The 25021-nt window shown below is 36.6% G+C and overlaps 1 protein-coding gene across 3 annotated transcripts in view; it reads right to left on the bottom strand.

The window, feature by feature from the left end:
• The window catches only part of LOC117427119 (glycosyltransferase-like domain-containing protein 1), a 90868-nt gene that overhangs the window by 21595 nt on the left and 44252 nt on the right, over positions 1–25021 (bottom strand). For all 3 annotated transcript variants that reach the window (XM_059033839.1, XM_034045510.3, XM_059033840.1), the window contains one exon: positions 8205–8579. In XM_059033839.1, the coding sequence (XP_058889822.1) occupies positions 8205–8579 (375 nt within the window). The remainder of the gene's footprint in view (positions 1–8204; positions 8580–25021) is intronic.

Consider the following 25021-nt stretch of genomic DNA (forward strand, 5'->3'; position numbering starts at 1 on the left):
AGGTCTTAATTGTCAACTGGAGCTGAAGCAGGAGAGTTTGCTGATCAGCAGGTATGTGGTACATTAACACGTGTCATCTCGGGTTCTAATAAATAAATCTGTCACCGTGGAAACAGGAACCATCAGCTGTGTAGTCTTTTTCTCATCTTTTTTTTTTTCCTTCGGAAACTGTCTGTCATGCTGGGAGTGCACAGACAAGTAGAGATATAGCTAAAAAGAACAATAATTAGAAAATGCATCTGCTTAAAACATGGGAACTCATTAGAATACATTTTTAAAGGAAAATACAGGATCCTTTCATTTAGAAATGTATGATTAAAAATTCTCCTTTATGTTGCACCCAAGAGGTGTGTTTTAAAATTCAAACACGATTTACTATAGAGTACAATATAAAATAAATTAAATAATGAGATACTGAAATATAGACACCTAATTAAAGGGACACTTAAAAGTGAAAGAAAGAGCAATTGGCTCTAATTAGGAAAGTCCAAAATAGCTGGGGATTGGAACTGAAAAAAAAATAAAAAATGTCATCAACTCATTGACGGACCTGTACATCTTTCTTTCTGCTGAGAGAGTATGAGAAGCCAAGCAAGGTCAGTTAAAAACATCTTTCTTGTTTATGCAGAATTCTACAAAACTGTCAATGTTTGCTCATAAAGATGTTTGTGTTCAGATTTGAGTGTGCATTACCGTATTGCTGTAGCAGAGAATAGGGTTCCACAGGTGTGTTTAACACACTCTGGCACATCAGTGTAGGCTGTATCTGTCCCAGGAATAGACAGAAGACTTTAGTTTCGACTGTTGCTATTCATACATGTTCAAAGAGAATTGAACGCCTAGTGTGTTTTTATGATCAAAAGCAAGACATCCCGTGACACAGCACATTAACCCAACTGTATAAGGTAATTGTATGTATAAATGATGTGATATCTTGTAACAATTGTAAGTCGCCCTGGATAAGGGCGTCTGCTAAGAAATAGATAATAATAAAATAATAATAACCATCATCCCAAAGTCCACTGTAGGTAATGTTGTGGCTAAATAGAATTACTACACAGGTTGTTCAGAAGTCACTTCCTATCCCTGACCCACCAGAATCACCTCTGTGAACAATCCTACATCATGAAACAAGTTGAAAGGTCACAATATGAATGATTTCTTAATAACCAGAAAGTGAAATAAAAGGCAATACAGAAAATATAGCAAAATTATATCTCAATATTAGAATACAACAGAATTGAAACCATTTAGAATTATTCCAATCATTCTTTAAGGTAATGAAGCAAAGGTACATTTTTAATGTCAAACAGGTCCAATTCTATATATTCAAAAATTGTGTGTCATTGGTTAACTACTATTTCACGGGGTGTCCGCTGGGCGGTGAGGAGAGCAAAGGAAGCAGAAATGAGCTGTTAGTAAGACAGACCGAGCGAGTGGTGCTCGCCTTTTGCTGAGGATGGAGCTTGGTCGAAGGTAGCATTCCTGAGGATCTGAAAACATATAAAAGTTGCTCTGCATGGTGAGGTAGAAAAGCACATGAGCTGCGAAAGAATAGTGTGACCAGTGCATAACATAAAAGAAACAGCTGGAAAAGAAGGATAAAACTAGGTAGGTTAAAATAGTGTTAGTGTGGTATGATTGTGTGATTACCTGCCGCTCATTGGAGAGGAAAAAAACCCTTCCTAGAAGGGGAAAACCTCTGGTGGCCCCGGCGGTCAGGTAGCCCCCACGCCGGGCATGCTAGCTAGTCATTGATGGCTGTTGCTATGTCGGTAGGGGATGAACGGATGTATGAATCGACTGCTGCAGAGGACCGGCACCCCATGCTCATCGACCGGAAGGAAATCGATGTTGGCTCTGGCTACGGAAGTAGCTGCTCGATCTGAACAGATTGGGGAGGAAGCCGGTTCTGGAGACAAGAGTGGAGAGACCATCCTATGTGTTAGTTAATACGGGATCGATCAGTGGTTTGCTACTATCATGTCTGCTTGGGATGGAAAAGGTGAACTCACATTCAGAGATTTGGGTTTCACAACTCCAGTCATTCTCCAAAGTGGAACTTCTTAACTCATAATCAAGACAGATTTCCAGTCTCGTACCACGTCTCTCACCATGTATTAAAGTTTGTAGTATTTGAAAGGATGAGCGGACATATGACTAGATTGCTGAGGAAGTCAAGCGGAAATAGTTGCCACTATCTGAGTATTGGAGGCAAGCTGGAGCGTTGGGAGCTCTGGAGGAGGAGGACAGTTGCAGATTTAAATGGTGAACTAAAAGCAACTTTTGCCTGCTGCAACAGTAAGCAGATCTGAAGAGCTTTTCGGAGCTTCCTGGCTTGATGCTGTAGAAAGGAGCTAGGAGATATGAAATGAAGACTCTACCCTGTGGGATGATGCGAACTGCGTAACTAAAATGGCCCAGTTACGATAGCAGGTCGTGTTTTTTTTATTATTTTTTTAAAATTAAGGATCCATGGTTGCCGAACGTGCGGTGATACATTATGACAATATCTTTAGTCGTATCAGTCAAACTGGAAGTCTACAGGATGGGAAAATCCAGTACGAATAGCAGTGTGAAGCCTGTTTCCAAAATAAACTTGACAAAACAACAACTTACCTTTTAGTACTTGCCATATCTTTTAGTACTTGCAAGCAGTCTTAAATTATAACTGTACTTAAAAATATTCTTTCAGAAAATAAATGAATGAGCTGCAAAATAGCTTTGAGAACCTAGCCCTTAATGTTGCAAAAGTATAAGCCATATGTGGTAGCTGGACTTGATTTCTCACTACAGGCACGTGCTATGGACGATTGAGGGAGCTGATACCAGGTTGTAAGTAGGAACGTCAGCTGTGACCAGATGTGTTGAACCGAGACGGCCGTCATGATTGGAGTGGCGAATACTGGGCTTGACAGAGATTACTGCAGTGTTGGAAGCGACCTGTTTGTCCATATCGTTGAGCCGTGAATTGAAGAAAATGACATGGTGAAGGGGTGAAAGAGGGACTTCGAAAATGTTGTTTATGAAGCTGAAGGGTGGGATCTATTTTGGCTGTGCTCCTGGTTGCTGTGCTGGGAGGAGGTGAGTGACCATGACTGGAGAGGAGGGCGGTGCTGCTGCTGTCCTGAAGCTCTGGGAACGAGTTTGCGGAAGTGCGCATGAGAAGCAGGCAGCAGAGTGTAGCGGATATAAAAGGTACAATAAACATTGAATAACATACTATCGCTTCCAGACGGAATGTTGATACTGTTGTCGTGCAGTGTTTTTTAAAAGTTAGACGAGTGGCCAATCCTTGTAAAATAGCTGCTCCAGAGGCTGAGCCTGCTGGCAGGGGCGTTTTGATCTCCGTAATGCCGGGGCAGCGGGTCTGGTTGCTGGGAGAAGCTGCATTAGAAGTAGACGGTACTGAGTTTCCAACGGAGAATTAATGAGCTATTGTTGAGGATAATCCGGCAGAGAGGTTTCCTGATCTGAATTGGAGTCAGTTCATGCTGAAAATTAAGAGTTTTAAATTTTACGCAGAGAACGGATCACAGTGTATGCAAGAAGGCAAACCGCTAGACAGACAAGGAGTGTGAGATTGGGGTTTAAAGAGGAGGTTAATGATGACAGACATTAATTAATTAATCAGCCCAGCTACCACCCCCTGAATTTTGCCCTAAGGCTAACATTTATTGGATTATTTCATACTCTCTGTTTTAAGGCAAGGTTTGCAAAAATTCTTCGACAACAAATGACAGGTTTAAAGTGAATATCCTGAATAAGACTCTTAAAAGACTTCATGGGAAATAAAAACAAAAAATGTTAAAAAGATTTACAGATGACCCTGAAGCTACTTAATGCCTGCCTAAACCCTGTGGCATTTAAGAAAAAAAGGGCTTTGTTGAGAAATTTCCCCAGTAGAGTGTATCCTACATCATCAAGACCATCATCATCCTCCTCATCATCAGTACTCCGTGCAGGACCCTGGCAGCTCTGCTACAATATTGCCAGTCATTTATCTGTTAACAGGACAGGTTACAAACTGTAATCCTTGACTGCCTCAGAATTATAATGTCTTTGATGTCCCCACAAGAGTTTTTTTTTTTTTTTTTTTTTTGCCCGAAGGCTTTACCAATGCTCGGCAGCTCAGTGTTTATTCCTCGTAATCTTCCTCTCATCTCCAGGCTAGCAGTGACAGATGGTTATAGGCACACAATAGTATTACGAATTTTATTTTTTTTTAAAAATTTTATGCTGCTGCTCTCTGTACAACAAATAGCTATCAGAGGCGGGCCAGAGAGCCTGCATAGCTCATATACTGTAGGTATCTTGGCTGGATGTTTTCTGTCATTTCCCCTGCTGCCCTAGCTTGTTTTCACTGTAAAGTCACCAAGGTAAAGTGAATTAACCTTGACAACTGTTATTAAAAAGATATATTGACAAGGACTGCCTTTCTATTTTCCTTCTCTCCACTCCTATTGCTAAAGTGTTACAACTTACATATTGAACAAATATTGAATGTCACCATAAATTCTAAGTGAGCGATAACATTCTTTCTTTCTTTAAAAAAAAAAAATCTATCTAACTTTGTCAGTTGAGGGCCCATGGATGATGCATTGCAGTAAATAACCCAGACAAAATTAGTTCTTGTGTCAGCCTTCTACCTTATATACCCCCCAGGCATCGCTAAAATTGACTGCATGCTAGATTTTCAAAATTAGCCCTTAATGTTAGCCTGACAACCTCTGGGTTCGACAACATTTTCCTGTCTTACCAGGAAAGGATTAATGACTGCCTTTCATTCTGTTCTTGCTTAAGCTGTGTTTTTTTCACATTAAAGTAATGTTATTGAAATCATCAGTAATAAAAATAAAATTACAGGTAAGCAAATATATTTTTTCAGGGAATATGCTAATTATCTTGAAACATATAGCAGCTCTGGATTCTGCAATATATACGGTTTTGTGCAGATAAGTGATAATTATTTTAAGTTGTGAAAAGTGACAAGGTTATAAGATCTGGCAGCTAAACACAAATAATCTCAAAAGCCTTTATGGAAAAAAAACAAAATGTACACGTATATACTATTTCTATTTGGTTGGGTTTCTTCCAATTTAAATGCCTGTGGGTGCAAAGGGATTTCCACTATAGTATACGTATGTACAAGATATTATAGTCTCTTGTCTACATTGTGCTCCTGTTGCAGACCATTGCAATTTAAAGCGATCCAAAGAACATTTGTAGTGCCACCATCACACTAAAAAACAGACCAGTTTATTTTCCTCTTCCCTCGAAACCAGCTTGCCACATCTCATTCTGAGCAAAAAAAAAAAAAGGCACACTCCTGCAAATACTTACAGTGGCAAGAGGTTAAAAATATAGATATTCACGCTCTTTTACTTTTAAAAATGTAATGGACACAGCTTCTTTAATTATTATTCCTAATACTACTACTACTACGACTACTACTACTACTACTACTACTACTAATAATAATAATAATAATAATAACATTTATCTTGAAAATCCCAGTTTTCCGCATGTCATCAGGTCAAGGCTGTGGAAGCAACATCATGACCAATTACCAGGTCAAAACTAGGGCAGTCTGATCAGGATGAGGAACAAGGATCAATCTATGCAGCCAGACAGATAGCAGATTTAGATACTTGGACAGCAGAATCTAGTTCAGGCAAAGGCAAAGAGGCTGGGAACAAATCGAGAATCCAGAGCAGGACAGAAATGTAAAATTTCTTATCCAGAGAGTGAGAAAGATCCTGACCTGAAAAAAACGTTAAGTAATGGGTAACCATAATCAGACTGGGGAAGCAAGGTGAAGACCAGTCTCCTCAGTCCGGTCTGGTATCCATAGATGGTGTGTCAAGGACATATGGCATTTGCAATACTCTTGCTGAGAAAACTCCTTCCTCCCCTAGGGATTGGATCTTGAAATGCTACAGTGTACTGGGCAACCCTGTAAACTTGCCTCAGTGAGTGAACAACTGTATTCAGAAAAACGTGGGCTGACATGCCAGCTCACATTCTGACCCAGCCTCAGATATATTTAGTCAATCCATTTTTTGCTTCTATATATATATATTTCCCCCCTATCTCCTCTAGGAGACCAATGAATACTACTGGAGGAGGCAGGCTGCAGTAGCTGGGGGCTCCCCAAGACTTGTGGCTGTCAGTGCACGCCTGAGGAATCCACAGTGAAGGGTCTTCAATTAATACCCATTTTTCTTTACACAATTCCCACTATCTGTGAACCAACAAGTATTTAAACTGCTGTATATGTAGTCAGAATTAATACAAAATGAAATAAAACAAAACAACAACACGCACCAAAAAAGGGTTGTTAATTTGCATTTTCTAAGATTTCATTTTCTTTTCTTATAAGAAATCCCAGGAAGCTGACTATATTAAACATGCAATACCAGCACCAACAAGTATGGTTAGTGACTTTTACTGCAGGCTCTTGTTCAAATTAAAGGGTGTAACACACCCATGACAAACAAACAAACAAAGAAAGATGAGTGTAAAATATATTGTCTAACAAAAGTAGATATGTTTAAGACATGTGCTTGTCATAAACTGCACCTCTGTTCTGTTTCATATTCCATGGGCATATGGATTGGTTTGCAGTAAGGGCATGCACTAAATAACAGAGGAATATGCCTTGTGGGAGGTGTGGAGAAAAAAATATATATATATATACAAAATAAAAAAAAAATCCATTCCAAAGGCAAATTTCCTTCACTGTCAGTTACTTAATTTTCTTTTTGTTTTGTTTTGTTCAGAAAATCCCTTTAGGTAGCAGCTGCTCCCGCTCAGCCGTGAGAGCTTCTGGAGTTTTAATGTGCTGGAAGTCAAATCCTTTGCAAAGGCGATTTGCCCTGCCAGTGTGGCATACTGTTTTCTTCACCTGTAAACAGGCCCTCTGGAAAGAAAAACTGACCTACTGATCCTCTCAGCATCCCCTGCAATAAACAAGCCCATAATCTGGGGATGAAGTGAACACTAATCAGGCCACATACAGATTAATAAAAAAAAAAAAATGAACAAAATATTTGTGCTCCAATACAAAAAGATGATAAGTAATTTTTACCTCTTTAAATCCCAATTTACCGCTGAATAAAGTTTATGAGTATGTTAGCAACAATAATCCAGTTGGTATGTTTTGCTCAGTCTAGAAGAGAGTGATATTTGTGGCAGTAGAGAAAAATCCACACAAGAATGAGAACAAATATATAGAAAGGTTGGTGAAATACAGAGGCCAGAGGAAGAACTATAACTGTTTTTTCCCTTTTAAACCTTGAGGACACTTTTAAACAAAAGAAAATGTGATACGTTTTAGCTGACAATACATGTTTTCTGTCAACAGTTCAGGCATATAAAAGGAATGATCATGTTGGCTGATGCAGATGCCAAGAATGCATTTTTACTTTTAGACTGAACACACACAGCCCCAGGCCTTGCAGTGTGTGCTGTTAGGTTGTTTTTGTTTGTTTGTTTTTTTCATTCTGAGAACACAACTAATTACCATTTATTCACGGTCAATAATTACAAAATGTTCAGTCACAGTAGTACAGGTAATAAGAAGCGAAGCACTAGTGGGGACGATTAAATAAAGCAAACAGGTAAAACTAACTGCTACGATGAATCCAGCTGATACCATAAGAGCCTGTTAAAGTACTATTTAAGCAAAGGATCTTACTCAGGGGATCCATTGTTTCTAGGCATTTCTTCATTAACTCAGCATGTGGCGCCAAGAAAATACAAACGCTAAATAAATCTGTTGTGAAAAATAATATATATCTTTTTTTGTTGTTGTTGTAAATATTACAAAAAATGTATATAAAAATTGATTGCAATGTAATGCTTGTGGTATAACATTGTCACAGGATTCGGACTGCAACTTGAAATATATGTGCATGTGTTATTTTGAAAGTTACGGCACTAATATGATTGGCTGTAAGTGAGCTCATGTGACTGTTGCTGCCATATGCTGTTTTCATTGGATACATCTCTTCAGCCTACTATTCTGATTGGCTGAACAAACTTTTGGATTTCAATATGCATACTGTATTGCCGCATGTGGGCTGAAGTTTATAAATTCCTGGGGTTTTAGTGGTGTTAGGTGCTTTCGTGTTTACAGTTTGTATTAACACATTGATTTACCTGAATTTGTCAACTCAAGAATGATGTATTCCCACACTTACCACCTGTGAGGCCACACGATGCGTAGAGGTCTTTGTTGATTTGTTAGCCCATCACATTTCTCTACCATCCCACCCGTCTTGCCACAGGGGTCAAAGGTGGGTTGCTCCTTATCTTCTTCATGATAAGGGACTGTACTTTCTGATTCTTCCTTTCTGTTCAGCTCCTGTGGTGTTCCTGGTGGGTTAAGTGGTACTTCCTGGCAAGTGGCACTAATCTTTTTACAAGATCCAGGCTCCTGATCGGAATCACTGTTTTTTGTCAGTCTCTTGACCAATGTGGAGTTCTCATTCTCCGACAGACAACGTTCAGGATTTCTAGCTTCTTCCACAACAGTTTTTTCTGAGAAGTAGGAATGTTTATCATCTGTAAAAAATCTGGAATAAAATAGGATTTAAAATAAAGTTTAGTAATCCATTAACAAATAAAAAATAAAAAAGAGAGAGAATAATAGATGGGTGTCATGTACTACAAGACCGTTAGGTTCAGTAGTTTATTATTTTCCTTTAACTCACTAAAGCCCATCTGTTATTTTTTATAATACATGGATATTAGTATCTGTAATAAAAAAAAGACAATAAATGGGTGTTAAGGTTCAAATTGCAAGTGAATTTAATGAATAATAATAAAGTACATTAAGTCAATATGAAAGAATCTTAAATATAATTTTCTTTTTGATAATTCAGGAATGGTGAATTAAACTGGGTAGATAATGAACTGCAAAAAATAACATATTTTTTTAAGAAAAATGTGTTTTAATGGGATATGCTTTTTTATTTTTGTATTAGTCGAAGATTTGTGTCACTCGCTTGGTTGGTGCTCCCGTTGGTGAAGGATGATTATAAATCTTCACAGAGACAGATTTGTTAAAAGTGCCTAAAAAACACAAATTGTGGGTGTTGTCAAGTGACTAAATTTTAAAAGTCATTGACAGGAATGTCTTTAATTTCCTGTTCCTCTCTAATGTACCAGCTTTATGTCAATTTTCTTTCTTTCTTTTTTTTTTTTAACATATTCTCATTTTGTTGCTCATTAAATGAACATTTCTCTACTGTGGGTTTTGTCGAGTGATTGTAAACGAGACATTTTGTGAATTGAAAGTGGTCTCGAGGAGTCGAATGGGTCAAAGCTCAGGATCATTTTGTAAGTTTGCTAGAACCATTTATTTTATTATTATTATTTAAAATAAAAATGAGTATTAACCATTTTCATATTCAATTCTTAACTTCTGCCTATGTGACTTCAGGAAATCACTGTATGTAAATAAATAATGTTCTATTTTTAAAATGACCATTAGGATCCACGTATTGATATATTACCTTCACGGGGGACATTTGAAAACGTTATAGTATCTAGAAATGATTATTCTTTCTTTGTATTCCATGCTCATAAAGAAAAACATTAAAAGCATTAGTCTTTTTATTGCATCCAAATACCTGACTAAGCCAGCTGTGCCAATGCAAATGTTTTCTAGGACAAAACGGCATGGCATTGCCAGCACAGTTTAACCCCATTGCACTGGGGCATCTTCAGAACACATTTGGATTAGAAACAAATTATGTTAAATCTGGTTAAGTCTTAAACCCTGCAGCTGTTTGATGTTTGTATGCATTAGCTCTGTATACAGTCCATTGACTTAAACATGGCTTACTAGGTCTATACAGATTCAACAACGAGGCAACATCACATTAAAGCAAATGAGAGATCTCACATGGAAGAAAAACCTAAAGTTTGTATGGCAAAGGTAGTGATCTGAGAAAAAAAAAATGTGTGCAGTGATGCAAGTCTCTCATGCGGGCTCATTTTAGATTTATACTTCATGTAAAGTATTATACTGCACCCATTTCACAGTGGCTTCTGTCTATCTATATTTTCGGTAGTACAGTATATATAATTATATAAAACTTGCATAATAACCAAATGGTGGCTTCAATCAAAATATTGAAAAGGCACTGATTACATAGGAATTGTATCTCTGATAGACTGGTACTGTATGACAACATTAAGTAAAATATTAAGTTGGCATTTAAGACAATGACAATTACAAAACTTGTTCAAGATAATCATGAACTAAAATATTGTACCAAAGATACACAATAAGGCAACATCTGTAAAGGAACTTTCAGAAAAATGCACACAACCTCAATATGGCTGCCATATGTGGCGGTGGCAGCTTTTGTCTTTATCATCTAGAAACTAAAAAATCACATTGTGACATTAGGTCACAAGTCAAACTTAGTGTGTCAAGTCAAGTCTTATGCATTGGTATGTAATGAGGTTTGTATAGAATACATGACATATGACATATATGCTTTAAAATTACTTCAGAGAACTGAGATATGCTACTGGCTACTGGCCAGATCAATTTATGACTGGATTGCATGTTACTCAGCATCACGGATAGCTTTTATCCCTCTCCATTAAACAGCCAACACATGTTGTACTCATCAGGCAAGCCCAAGTCATTTAAGCAACCATGCAATTAAAAAAAAAAAAATGTTAGGCAACTTATGTCATTCCTAAAACGTGACTTGGAATAGAATGTAATGGGAGGGAGAAAAGGTACAAGCATGGTGTCCACCAACCCTTTAGGTACTGGTGGGCTCTCAGTAGGCATTGTCATACAGCATTTTATGCATTAAAAATGCTGCCACATTATGTTACTCTGTTGTCACATAACCTTAGTTTAGTTCATTGAAGTATAATTCTCATCAGTGTCTACAGGGAACAACTTCCACCCTTATCTATTCCACAGATATTGTATTGCATACCACAATCTTCAGATGCATGTCAAAGTACATCAGTGCTATTAATATTTCTCTTTAATATTTGTTATTTATAGATGTAATATTACTTTGATAGAAAATACCTCTTGTACTAGCAACAGGAACAGTATCCTAACACTTTAATAGTTAAGTATTTTATGAGAAAAATGCTTCCAAATGTTTCTCAAAAACTTTCCAAACCGCACCAAAGAAATGCTATAGTAATATTATGTTTCCCCAAAGTCTCCATTATGTAAGCTTGGCTTCACTATAATTGCATCAGAAACTTGAGTTTAGTCTGTGATAGATTGTTTTTTTTACATTTATAGATACTCTGTGTGTATGAAGTATAAATAAAGTTATTTTCAAAGCTCCCTCCTGCAGCAAACCACTGAGAGTCCTTTTAATGACACTCCGAGATCAGTGAGACTCGTTAGAATGGCTGATATATGCTCCGTTGTCTACAACGCACCCTCTACTTTGTGTAATGAGAGTAAGAGATAACAAATCATTTGTATTCCTTGTGCTCATGCTCAGCTCTCACAAATTCAAGTATAACAAGTGTTGGAGACAGAAAATGGCAACTACACAAACAGAACCCCTTTCACCTCATCTAATTCATTAGAAAAGAGAAATTCATTATTAGAAATAATTTCAAACTACCAAAAAGAAATCCCAGAAGCATGGACATGACTACATGGACATTTCAGTACCGTGAAATCATATTTGTATACCTTCATTTTAATCACATGGAGAGGTTGATTCAAACATTTGATTCCACTATATACTATATACAGAACCAGCCACATAGTTCCTTATATATAAGAACATTTCACTAAACCTCGACAACTGTTATTCATGGTCAGATGTGTGTATATTTAAAACATTATTTTTTTATGTTCGATTCATCACACTACAAAGCAAACAAACCATTCTGCTCAGCTTCTGACCGCTTTCAAATATGTAACAGTCGACACCTGTTACCTTATTGCAAAGGTGGGGTTGAGTAAGAAGAAAAGGGGGAAGACAATTATATAAAAATGCGTGACTTCAATTTAAAATATATATTACATTTAAATATTTTTTTCTCCTTATTGCTACCAAAATGCAAGGTCATGATTACTCACAAATCTTCCAAAGCAACTAACTAGACTGGGCCTTACAGAAAACGATCTTGTAGTTTTGCCTTAGAATAAGTGCTTTGCCAGATTCACTTTTTCCACAACTAGCTAAGTCATCATGAAAGTGCCTGACAAGCCAATTATAAAAAAATCAACAGTAGTGGAACCTCTAATTTACACCACATCTGCTTTCACTCTGGATATGTAAAAGTCTTCTGGGATCAACATTGTCAGATTTAAGGGAGAAAATACCATTCTTTATAAGGAGTACATTGAGGTATCTACTGCATATTTTCAGTTTTTCCATACAGTTACAGTTAGAATCCTAATTTCATAATCAGCAAAGCACTTTCATGCTGCAAATCAGCAGCAATATATAAAATTAATCTCGAAAGAAGAAAAATATTTAGATACCCCGCCCCCAGTCTATTTAGCTGTGTAATATACTAAAGATTAAAAATGACTATCATAAAACAGACATTTACTGAAAGTAACCCCAAAGCCCCAGTGCCAGTCTTTGCTTCTACCGTAGTTATGTCTGACTGTATTTTAAACAATTCTAATCATATACCTTTGTGGACACTTAATTAAAATTACAAAACCAATTTTAATCTGTAGTCCAATTAATATGCAAATATATGCAAATTAACTAAAACAAGGTGGTGATTAAGTTAAGGACACTATTTCAAGTCTCCTTTAAGTGTGAAAACAAACCATCCTTTTCAGTAATTGCACTGATGAATTGTGATGTTTACAGGATTCACATTGCATTAAACATGTAACCTTTTTAGCATAAAAAAGAACTTAAAATGCTGGTATTTATTTAGTGCCTGGATGTGTGGTCAAGACATAACAAAGTTATTTCACAGCCATCCTGCAAATTTAAATAAGGTCACTACAAAGTGAAATTTCTAGACTGGCCATTTAAGGGGCTGCTTACAATTCAACACTCAGTTTTCCAGGCTTGAGGTTGCAATGCTGAAGAGGCTTGGCTTTCAATTAGTGCTTTAGAGATAGTCTTTCTTTGTTACGTATAATAATATTACTGTTAGGGCAGGTAAAAGAAAGTCAGCAATGTATATTAGCTTGATTAGTACAAAAAGTGACATCAGAAACATTATGGGCCAGATTTTCAAACGCAAATGCAAACACGAGGGCAAATTCTTATTTCCATTCAGTCTTACCAATCGCTTGTTTATTTAGGACAACATAAAACAAACAAACATGATCGAAACTAATTATCAGAGTTGTAGGTTTGAAAGGAGGTATAATTAGAGTGTACAAAAATGAAAACTAATGAAAATGATTATTCCCATTGGGATTAACCCCATCGCCTTGAGGACAGTTCATTGACATCTTATTCGTCTTGTTCAGACAATTTACTTTACCAAAGCCAACCTGAATAAGAACAAATACCAGAACAAGATCTGACCACCCCTTCGTGTCAAAGTGAGACTAGTTTGAATTATTTTCCAGGGTAGCCCCAAATGTGTCAAACTATACATTGGAAATAAACATTTTAAAAGTAATAAATAAATAAATACATTGCAGACATATGCTTTTCAATAAAATCATCAAGCCATCCAATTTATTTATTTACATATTTCAGAAGTACTAAAGTGGGCTATAATGTTTAATTGTTAAGTCAATATTGCAACAAGCATAATATCAAAACATTTTAAAATTCTAAACATGCACTTAAAAAAGGAACAGTGCTAAAACAAAATGGTACAGCAAGTAGTGCATATGCATCGAAATACTGAATACTATATTGTTAAACTGAAGACAGTCCCTGAAGAATAATGAAAGCTAACTTACTTTAAGGAATGTATTGTACTTATTGTGTGTTCATCCACAACTTTAAACACTCACTTATAAATCCTACTTAAAACTAAACAGCAACAGGAAAAAGTCAATTTAATAATCCATTCTGGTGTAAAGTCACCTGTCCAAGTTTACTACTTTATTCTGCACCGTACAGAAAGCACTTTTTCCTTGTTGAAGTTTTTATTCCTACTTTTCAATGGTAAGCCCAAAGTATATCTGAAGTGCAAAGCAATGTTTACACTGTATCATTGTTGAACATCAACCTCTACCCCTAAATAACATTTTAGTTCCGTAGTATATTTATAGACCTTTCCTCCAGAATGGTTTGTTAAATAGACTTTTTCTTGTTCAGGTCTGCGTGAGTATGCTATATTAAATGGGGAAAGCACAAAACAAAATTGATTATTAGACAAGATAACAAACACAAACAAATGCCACGTTAGACAGGGAAGAATGCATACAGTGGATTGCAGAAGTACTCACCCCCCTGCAAAGTTTTCACATTTTGTTGGCATCTGAGCGTACACCACGACGCTTTCAAATTAGATTTTACACGTAGAATCTGCACAAACTACTCCACATTGATAAAGTTAAAAAATGCATACAGAATATAAATAAGTAAGATTTACAGTTGTATAAGTATTCAACCCTTTGGCTGGCCTCTATGGACGGGTGGCAAGAAAGAAGCCATTACTCAAAAAGCCTCATCTTAAAGAACGTATGGAGTTTGCGAAAAAGCATGTAGATGATACTGCAGACATGAGGGGAAAGGTTTTGTGGTCAGACGAGACAAAAATTGAACTTTTCGGTCTAAATTCCAAGTGTTACGTCTGGTGCAAGCCCAACACTGCACATCACCCAGTCAACACCATCCCAACTGTCAAGCATGGTGGTGACAGCATCATGTTATGGGGATGCTTCTCTTCAGCAGGGACTGGGAAGCTTGTCAGGATAGAGGGGAAAATGGATGGTGCAAAGTACAGGCGAATCCTTGAAGAAAACCTGTTTGAGTCAGCCAAGACTCTGAAACTGGGGAGGAAATTAACATTTCAGTAGGACAATGACCTGAAGCACAAAGCCAAAGCCACACTGTAGTGGTTGAACAAGAAGAGAATTAATGTTCTTGAGTGGCCCAGTCAAAGTCCTGACTTGAATCCAACTGAAAATTTATGGCGAGACTTGAAGATTGCAGGTTATCGACGATCCCCAACAAACTTATCAGAACTGGAGCAATTTTCCCGTGAAGAATGGGCGAAAATTTCACCATCCTACTGTGCAAAGCTAGTATAGATCTATCCAAAAAGACTCATAGCAGTAATTGCTGCAAAATGTGCATCTACCAAGTACACTTTCTTTGCAAGTTTTGCTGACATTTAACCTCCTCCTTTGCAGTGCCAGTGTTTAAACCGTATCTACATAAACACACACTCTGATACTGACAGATACTGATACTGACAGATAAGCAAATAACATTTTAACATCGCAAACACTTAACTACAAAGTAAAAAAAAAAAAAAAAAAACACATAATATTTATGGTTGTAATTATAGTTGCTAGTGGAGATATAACTATAGATATCTATACTATATATTATATACAATTTTCTTTAAGGTTGTCCAGCCTCGCTGTTATTGTTTTATGGGTGGGCACAGTATTGGGATAATCTTACATCGATTTCAAAACTGCAGCATTCACGATTCACACGCACTATCCTCATAGGGGATAACGTGATCACCCAATGTTTGGCCAAATCTATAGCAAATTTTGTTATGGATGTTTGCTTTTTATTGCCATCAGCTCCATCCACAATAATTCTGAATGTCTTCATTTCAAATGGTGAAGCACTGAACTTGTGTTTTTGTGGTACGACAATTTTGTTTGGTATAATTATTTACATACGGTTTTCTCGTCCAGTTCCTCAAAATTCTTCCAAACGTGGCTTCCTTTGTTTAGAGATGCCATTTTAAATACAGAACAAATGCAGGAAAAACGCTTGTTAATAAGGTTATTACCCCGCCGTGGAATTGATACCATACTACGCCTACTACAGGCATGAACACACACACTGTTGCACCAATTAGAAAAGCTACATTGGAAGCAATTGCCAAACCCCTTCCTTTTTATAATATCCGCCCTTACTGTGGCACTAGAGCAGTCTGATACGTGACGGACTACTGATGATAAATTATTAAAATGAATGCATAAAAAAATATGCGTTTGGTGACATTTGTCACGTGACCGGCTATACATCTAGCATATTATTAAACGTTTAACCACTTCTTTAGAGTTCATACGTTTAAAATTCCCATCCCTAATAAGAAGGTGGCCGAATAAGAAGCGAACTGTTTTTTGTTTTTTTAACACATTTGGTGCTACCCTGGAGAATAATTCAAATTAGTCTCACTTTGACATGAAGGGATGGTCGGATCTTCTTCAGATCGGCTTGAGGTAAAGAGCATTATGTGCATTGCAATGGGATTGTATTTCAGCTTGAGATCGTAATACAGTACACACACACGGAGATCCGGTCTGACATGCTGACATTACTGGCGGATTGTCGTATTGACCGCGCTGAAGCAGGCGGAAAGCTAACTGGTGGAAGTTTCCATTATCCACCACTTTCATCTTTAAAAAATAGACACAGCTTCTTAGATCATTACTTATTCCACCAAAAGAAACCGTCAGAATAACTAATGAACCAAACTAGTGGATAAAGTCCCGTCGTGTTTTCTGCAGCTTTAGAAAATACTGGGGTGCCGAAAAAAACTGTCAAAACAATGCAATCCTCCAGCGACTCTCCTTTGAAAATAACCCCCTATATGTCAAATGCGCTTTACTCCTTAAATGCAATCAATATTACATTTCTATTTACAGTAAAAAAGAAGTGTTTGATTGTTAACAAATAAAGACACCACATCTATGCATTCTACAGTACCGGTACATGTCAGCTGTGGTCAAATGTAAATGTACTGCTTGGAATAAAAAAATGACAAACTTTTTTTTTTTTTAAAGCAACATTTCAAAAAAGCTATTAAAATAAACTGTTACAAAGATGCCTACATTTTCCATGCAATAACTGGAAATGAACACTTCAGTAATGTACCATTAATCTTACTGTTCTTGTATCTATGTTCAGTTCTGTATATGCTCAGTCACTGTACATCTTGCAGTGATCCCTCCAACATCACCAATGTAAACCTAATTGTTAGCCCTGCAGTAGGCAGTAGGCTCCATAAATGACACCATCCAATTAGCTTTGGTCCACAGTAGGTTTTACGTTTGCTAACTCTAAGAGCTATGGTGCAAATAGCCATGTATTATCTGTCAACCTTTCTAGGTCTCTACATGTAACATCTTTGCAGATGAGTAATTCCAAAGCCATAAATGTACATAAACCTGTTCATATCATTTCAGCCATCTGTCTTTTATAGTGTAAAATTACTTTGAAGAATAAAGTGGAGATAGAGCTCAAGTCACCTACAAAACATCATCTCAAATCTCAGGAGCCAGACAGCTGGCCCACACATACTTACCATACACAGTACATATGATTGTCAGTCTGGCCCTGGAGGCGATCTATCAGGCATGCTGGGATTATAAATTCAATATTTAAAAAAATAAATAATACAAACCACCTGATGTGGATATTTGTACATCTTAAAATGTGGGATGTCTAGAAGTTAATAAAGTCAAGAGCATGTTTGAGAGCCCTGCAAACTTTGCAAACGTATGTAGCTGAGATCCATGTTTCACAATGACACTGTGTGATAGCAGAATATGAAGTATCAATGCTTGGGTCACTTTTCTCCTACACTCTACTGAACTTTAACACAAAGCAGCTGGGAAGATGGTATGTGGGCCAACCATCTGAAGAAGCACAAGGAATCATTTTGTTTGCAAAAAGATGAAACAAAAATTAAATAAATAATTAAAGACATATCAAGAATGCGTTAAAATGAAAAAAAAAAACAAAAAAACGTTTCAACATGGATTTTACCGAGTTCTAGACCACATAAAACAAATGCATAGCCCTGCTCTTTAAACCAGTTCCTCACCCAGTGGATCGGTGGATTGTGGTCTTAGTATCCATCCCTTCAGGAAGAAATTATGCATTAAAGGCAATCATATTCAGGTATGACTGCAGTGCAACAGCACTATAAACAGTGGACAATGAATGACCACGATACCTGTTTACCAATAGTTTGCATATGTCTCAGCATCTCCAAGCTGCTATATAGTATTTGTTTGAGGTGGCAGAATATGGTGTTAGTAATGATCAAACAGTTATGATGAATTCAGTTAGAGGGTGCATAGCAAATACAAATAAGTATAAATGTTCAAATAAGTCCTGGTGCACCATTACCATTAGCATATAAACTGGCACTTTTTTTTTTTTTTAAACATATTATGGTGTGTATGGTGTGTATAATCTAATATGGTGCACCCATTCTATACAGTGTACCCTTGTTAATTAACAGACCTAATACTAATTCACAGACCTCATTATTATTATATTTTTTGTTTTAAATCTAAATTTAAATGCCAGGAAGTCAGACTGCAAAAAATTTTGATTTAATCCAGGCCCATGCTGTGAGCTCTGAATTTGTAATCATGAAAAATGCTGGTGCCCTTAAATATTGGTGACTTTAGTAGATTCATATGGGTGAAATAAGCATAATAATGCCTAGTAAAATCAAGTAATAAATAAAACACTGTGTTATCTGGTAAAGCAGTACTTAGCTCTACTGTTCTTGAGTGGACAAGGAGCTACTTACCGAAAGGTATTACTAATGGTACTGTCTGGCAGGTCCAGGGAGAATTTCATTCAATAGGCAATTTTAAAATTGAATGAAGAGGTTTGACTAAGCAATAAAATCCAGCCCCAGTGCCAGCGAGTGGTACTTAGGAGGAATGCCACCAATTATCTTATTTATAAATCAACGGCAATTTCACTGATGACTTTATCTTAAATTTGATTAAACACGAATTTCAAAGTTAAAAATCATTTGATCTAATTCCCTTTATTGGTAATAATCACAAGCCTCCCCAGCCTCCACTAATCAAAAATTCCATTGATTTCCAGCAGTCTGAAACTAGCTTTGAACAAAACAGACTTACAGAAATGCAGGGCTAAAAAGTAACAGTAATTTAGTGACCAAAGAACAGTAATTCTTAGTTTTAGCTACTATAAGTAATCCAATAGTTCAGTGACAAACTCTTTTCCAAATACAGTAATCCATCACATATCCGCCCTAACCGTTTATCCTCCATGATCAACCTCTTCAGCAATGTTAGTTTATTATTGAACAGAGAAGATCTTGAATAGTTCAGAGATTGTAGATCCTACCAAAGTTTTCGTACACTCTGGTGTATGTGCTCCCTGTGCTGCCATTGCTGGTAGCGTCATGTGAGCTGTTCAGTGTGTTGATATGTAATAAATCCTGTTCGCCTGCGGGCTACGGGGCGTATCAGCTTCAACCACCGTCTTGATCTCCTGTCTGTCACTCAGCAGCGAATGCACGCACCCACACGGCAGACGGCTACCCTGTCACAAGCATTAATACACCGTATCTTTCTAAACAAGGGGTTTAGGAGAGCTTCCTAAAGCTGAATCTCAAAACAATAATTGTGTGAATATAGTATTTGTTACAGCTATGTATAATAGTAATTAAAACAGGATTCATTGATCCAACTTTTTTTTATATCTACCCTTACTCTGGTCCCACCGCAGTCAGATACGCAACAGATTACTGTATCATAATACATTAAATACCATTATTTTCATAATAGAAGATGCACCCTGTGTAACTTTTCTTGTACAACTCTTGCATCTTTTGAGCATCGTGCAACGTATATATTAGGGGTGAGCAGGTACAGATTTCTTGGTGGATACAGATAGCCGATGATTATCAACCCATATCGGCCGATACCGACTGGATACCGATAATAATAGATAGAGCAGGTAAGCTATTGTAAACTACTGAAACAAGACATAGGGTCTACATTTAAACTGTTTTATAATTCTAGATCAGGGGTGGCCAAACTTCCTGACCCTAAGAGCCGCATACCAAAATTTCCATATGGTCGAGAGCCGCAAGACAACAAAATACACAAGAACAAGGGATATAACACTGCCTACATAGTTTCTGTGTAATTTGTATTGTACTGTAGATCTACAGTGTATTCAACTTAATGTAACATTATTTCTGTTTATACTGTATGTATTACACACTTTAAATAAAATATATTCAGTTATTATGAAGCAAAATACAATAACTGACGTGATTTTACCAAAAACACCACATAAAAACACATATTTTTGTAAAGATTCTTTTTGACAAGCTCTTCCCCTGAAGATCTGAATGCTGGGTTAAAAAAAAAAAAAAAAGACGCTTTTTTTTTTTGCATGACTACTGTGTGTATTAAATACTGTTGAGCTTTGTGGATGACAAATGCACTGTATTTATTTTGAAATTTATTACAGTACCTGCTCATGACGAGATGTAAGATATGTAAATATAAAATTCATTTTAGACCGGCAATATAACATTTAAACATGCATTCTCTAGTCTAGCGCAAACACTCCAGTTTTATAAAAAAGATTCATTCATCTAAATAAGGATGTTTGCCATGAGCGACATTCCACACTTCCCATACAAAACTCACTTGAGTCGTTAAACCAGCTTCTTTACTGAACGCCAAAAGCAGCATCTGCCTTAAGCCTGATCCAGGAGGATATTATTACTATTAGATGAAAATGTGTTTTTGTGACGTTGAAGGTTTACAGGTTTACCACTGTTTTCAATAAATGCAAACTTTTTCTCCCAGTCTGGTTTAAAGCCTCATACTTTCGTTTATTACTCATGGATTGTTTGCTCAATGCCATTGTCTCCACGAAACAAACTAGCACGTAATTCAAAATTATGAAATTTACTTTCAACTGCACATCTGCCTTTGAAATACGCATGCGCCAGCAAGCAGTATCGCAAGTCAACAAGTGACAAAATATCCTTGGGTCTCAGAAACAGGCGAGAGAATGGCAGAGAAGAATAACACGAATGAATACAGAGAACACAAATAATAAACGTTATTGCGAATGATTATTAAAAAACTCAAATTCATGCTGAAAGAATGGATCTGACATTCTCAACTAAAATACAGTGCCTCTCAATATCACATCCTCTACATGCAACTTAACACTTTCATTGTGTGTGAAGTGAGTTGCACGGCTTGGGCACTGCAGTGGAAAAACACCCAGAGTCCTCCTAAGTGGCCCTGGCATGGCTCGGTTGTACAGTGGAAAAGAGGTAGTGCAGTACACAGTTTCATGCGTATACTTTGCCGCATAAAAGAAAGTTAATCTTTGAAGTTTTATTGGGTTGGAACACTTAATAAAAACTTACAAGCAAAACCAAGTAATACCAAAAGGCACAGAACAACATCTCACTCATTCTTTTTCAATTAAACATCACATACAATCTATGACGCCATCTTCTGAATACCAGCTATAGATGTGATTAGCATTATCATTTCTTGGTCATAATTGTTAGTGCTATGTAGTCACTAATTTGAAAGCACAACATAAGAACATAAGAAAGGTTACAAACGAGAGGAGACCATTCGGCCCATCTTGCTCGTTTGGTTGTTAGTAGCTTATTGATCCCAGAATGTCATCAAGCAGCTTCTTGAAGGATCCCAGGGTGTTAGCTTCAACAACATTACTGGGAGTTTAATCTGGGTCAAGAGGTGAGACTCTTCTCCCTTTTTACAGTATGTCTTGAACATAGCTTTGCTGTGCTTGTGACTCTCAAAGTAAATTTTCTAAAATACCCCCCCCCACCCACCCACACACACACACACTCTAATGTCTGGGATCCATAGATCTGTCACTAATAAACTTCAGCTCCTGACTTTGTCAATACTGAGATGCTACTATTTTTCCCTCACAACTCTAAACCAAGAAATGCTTACAGAAAGATTTAGATTTATAACATTAATCCAAGGATTACAGAAACATACAGTGTTCATTCTCCAAAATGTAAACCCAAGTGCTCAGTGCTGGTCTATAAAAAGTACTGCAAAGTTCAAAGAGCCTTAATACATAAAAGGCAGCCCTCTAAGAAATACACAAGTAAAAAATAATGTAAATCAGCCATGAAAAAAATAAAGTACACATGAGAGATATCTAAAACAATAAAATGAAGCTGCTTTGACATGTCTGCATATTTATTATAAATATCATACTCCAAGAATGTCTCTCTTTCAGTATTAACTGTGGTGTCATTAAAGGCAGCTTGAGATAGAAAGGAATTACATTGTAATAAGTGTGGGATTGTGAATGAATAAGTTTAAAAGGTATGTAACAGCTGTTTTCATTATTTTGTGCAAATACGCTTAAACCATGTCTATCTGATTAGTGGATGGAGGGCCCTTCTATGTCACACGACATGGCTGCTGCTATGTGTAAGTAATCAAAGTGCCTATAAAATGAATTTTAGGTCATTCAAGGCTGAAAAGCATGCGTTAAAGTGGTGCGGAATCAGAGCATAGCCAGATCATTTGCTGCAGACATTTTCCTTTTTTTAATCTGCCGATTTAGATTCTATAAGCATGGGATGAAAAAAAAAAAAAGTTTATTGCCCAATGAAAAATAAACAAATACGTAAACATATATAAAAGGCAACAAAAAGTGTTTTTCGTATTAACCTAAAAAAAAGTATGCTCTCTCATGCAGGAAAAAAAAACCTAAAAAGAAACTTTTAAGTAGTCACATGGCCTCAATATGGAAACGTGTATAACCCTTAAGATATAAGAGCAGCGTTTGCGACAGTCGTGTAAGGACATCGAGAAAGGTCACAGGATGTTTTGGGGCTGTAGTAACAGGTGGCAAAAAGAGTTTTTCTTTTTTATTTTATATTATTTTGTTTTGTTTCTTTTTAATTCTCCTTCAAACAATAACAACATCATAGCAAGTGATCTCCGCGCATCATAGTGCATCGCTGGACTTTGTTATTTTCACCTGCGTCCATCACATACCTGTTTCTGCTGCCTCCGATTAAGGATTGCTCCAATTTCACCTTCCCTGCCGGTGTGAGCGGCAGCGTGTGCGGCAATCGTGTAAGAACATTGTGAAAGGACACTGGCTGTTTTGGGGCTGTTCTTGGGTGTTTCTGTGTTGTTATGTGTTGTGTTATGGTATGTTATTAGTTAGTTAGTTGTGTATTTTAAATATGTATAATTCTTAATTTGCTTGTATATGTCTGCTATGTCCTTTCATCTGCCATTTCTCTCCATATCTTTATTTTTCTTTTTCTATTTGAGAACCTTGCTCTTGCCTATTGCTCTACTCATCATACTGCCCCTTCCTATCTATCTCCAATCATTCGTGTCTCCAGTCCTTATATTACCTCTCCACTTATACTCTACTGGCCGACTTGTTATGCCTTCTCTTCACTCTACTTCCTCCTGTGCCCGCTCCTTCTCTTCCTTTGTCCCCCTGTGGTGGAACCAACCGGTTAACCTCAGGACTATTCAGTCTTTTACTGCTTTCCACCATCTTCTCAAACACCACTTATTATTTGTAAATTTCTATTTCTATTTCTATTTATATATCTTTTTGTATTTTCCTTTATTTATATTGATTTTCTATATATGTGTTTGTTTTTGCATTTGTATTGCCTGTAGCTTATACATTGTTATATTTTGTTTAACCTGTAAGTCACTTTGGATAAAAGCGTCTGCTAAATAATAATAATAATAATAATAATAATAATAATAATAATAATAATAAGGCTTTGACAGTATGGCAGTGACAGCTTTGTAAAATAAATACCACAAGAAGGTTCATTTTTATAGGATGATACGTATAAATCGAACGTGATCTCGAGATTCACAGAATATGAATGTGAAGCTAATATATCAAAGCTTTTGGTCTTTATGATCAGTCCCATGACCACAATATGGCAGTCACACTAGGTCACTTGTAAAAGTGAAGGGCATCCTAACATGTTGCTATTGTGGCCTTGCTTTCTATGGCTTCTGAACTGCTTATAGATGAAGATTGTCAATTTCAAGTTCTTTCCCTAAATTATTTAATGATTTAATTTTAACCTAAAATCACAGCTCACTACCGATTGTTCAGACAGTTTCAAACAGTAAGGTCATAATTTAAGTAACAAAAACTTCCAAAAAAAACATCTTTACACTGCTTTACAATACAAATGAAAGCACAGTAGTGTTGCAAGTTTTTGATTTTTGGATTACTAAATTATTCACAAAAAACATGTATATCGAAAGCACAAAGTACCTTGGTCTATCTTTGTAATCTACACAGAAAAACATCTAGCAAGAGATCTACAGCTGCCATGGTCACAAAAAACAACAACTTTTATATATTTACTATCTATCTATCTACATATATATAAATATATATATATATATATATATATATATATATATATATATATATATATATATATATATATAAAAAGTCAGTCAAACGAGACCAATCCCATATGTTGTATCCAACACCTTTTTGTCAATCTATTTGATAATATAGATTATCTTCAAGAAATGTTACCTTGACAATGGATACGCCTTTTAAAGTACAATCCACAAGCAGCATTTAAACATGAACATCTTTAATGCTACAAAGCATTTTTTTAAATGTATTTGATATGAAAGCAAAGGGACTCAACACATATATATTCCCTCTGTACCATTGTCACAAAGACGGCCAGAGTGGGTGGCGTCAGACCAGACAGGAATTCAAAACAAAGACAGTGGTTGATGATGAGCTGAGTGCAATGGCTGCACTCAGCGTTTATTAACAAATAAAAGGGTTGAAAACAGCACAAAACACGGGACACGGCACTATACGCCAAAGTAAAAAGACAAACAAAACGCACTAAACACAAACGGTGCTCGGAGACAAACAAACACGGTGAGTACACACACTTATCTTCACTTTTACGATCTTTAACTTAACTCTCCTCTCTCTCTCTCTCCCGTTCTCCTCTTCCGAACACCTAACCACCAGTGAGTGAAAATGTGTCTCTATATATACTGTTGTGCTGGGATTCAATTACTAATTAATTATTCACTTGA

The sequence above is a fragment of the Acipenser ruthenus genome, chromosome 11, assembly GCF_902713425.1.
Source record: "Acipenser ruthenus chromosome 11, fAciRut3.2 maternal haplotype, whole genome shotgun sequence".
Classification (NCBI taxonomy): domain Eukaryota; kingdom Metazoa; phylum Chordata; class Actinopteri; order Acipenseriformes; family Acipenseridae; genus Acipenser; species Acipenser ruthenus.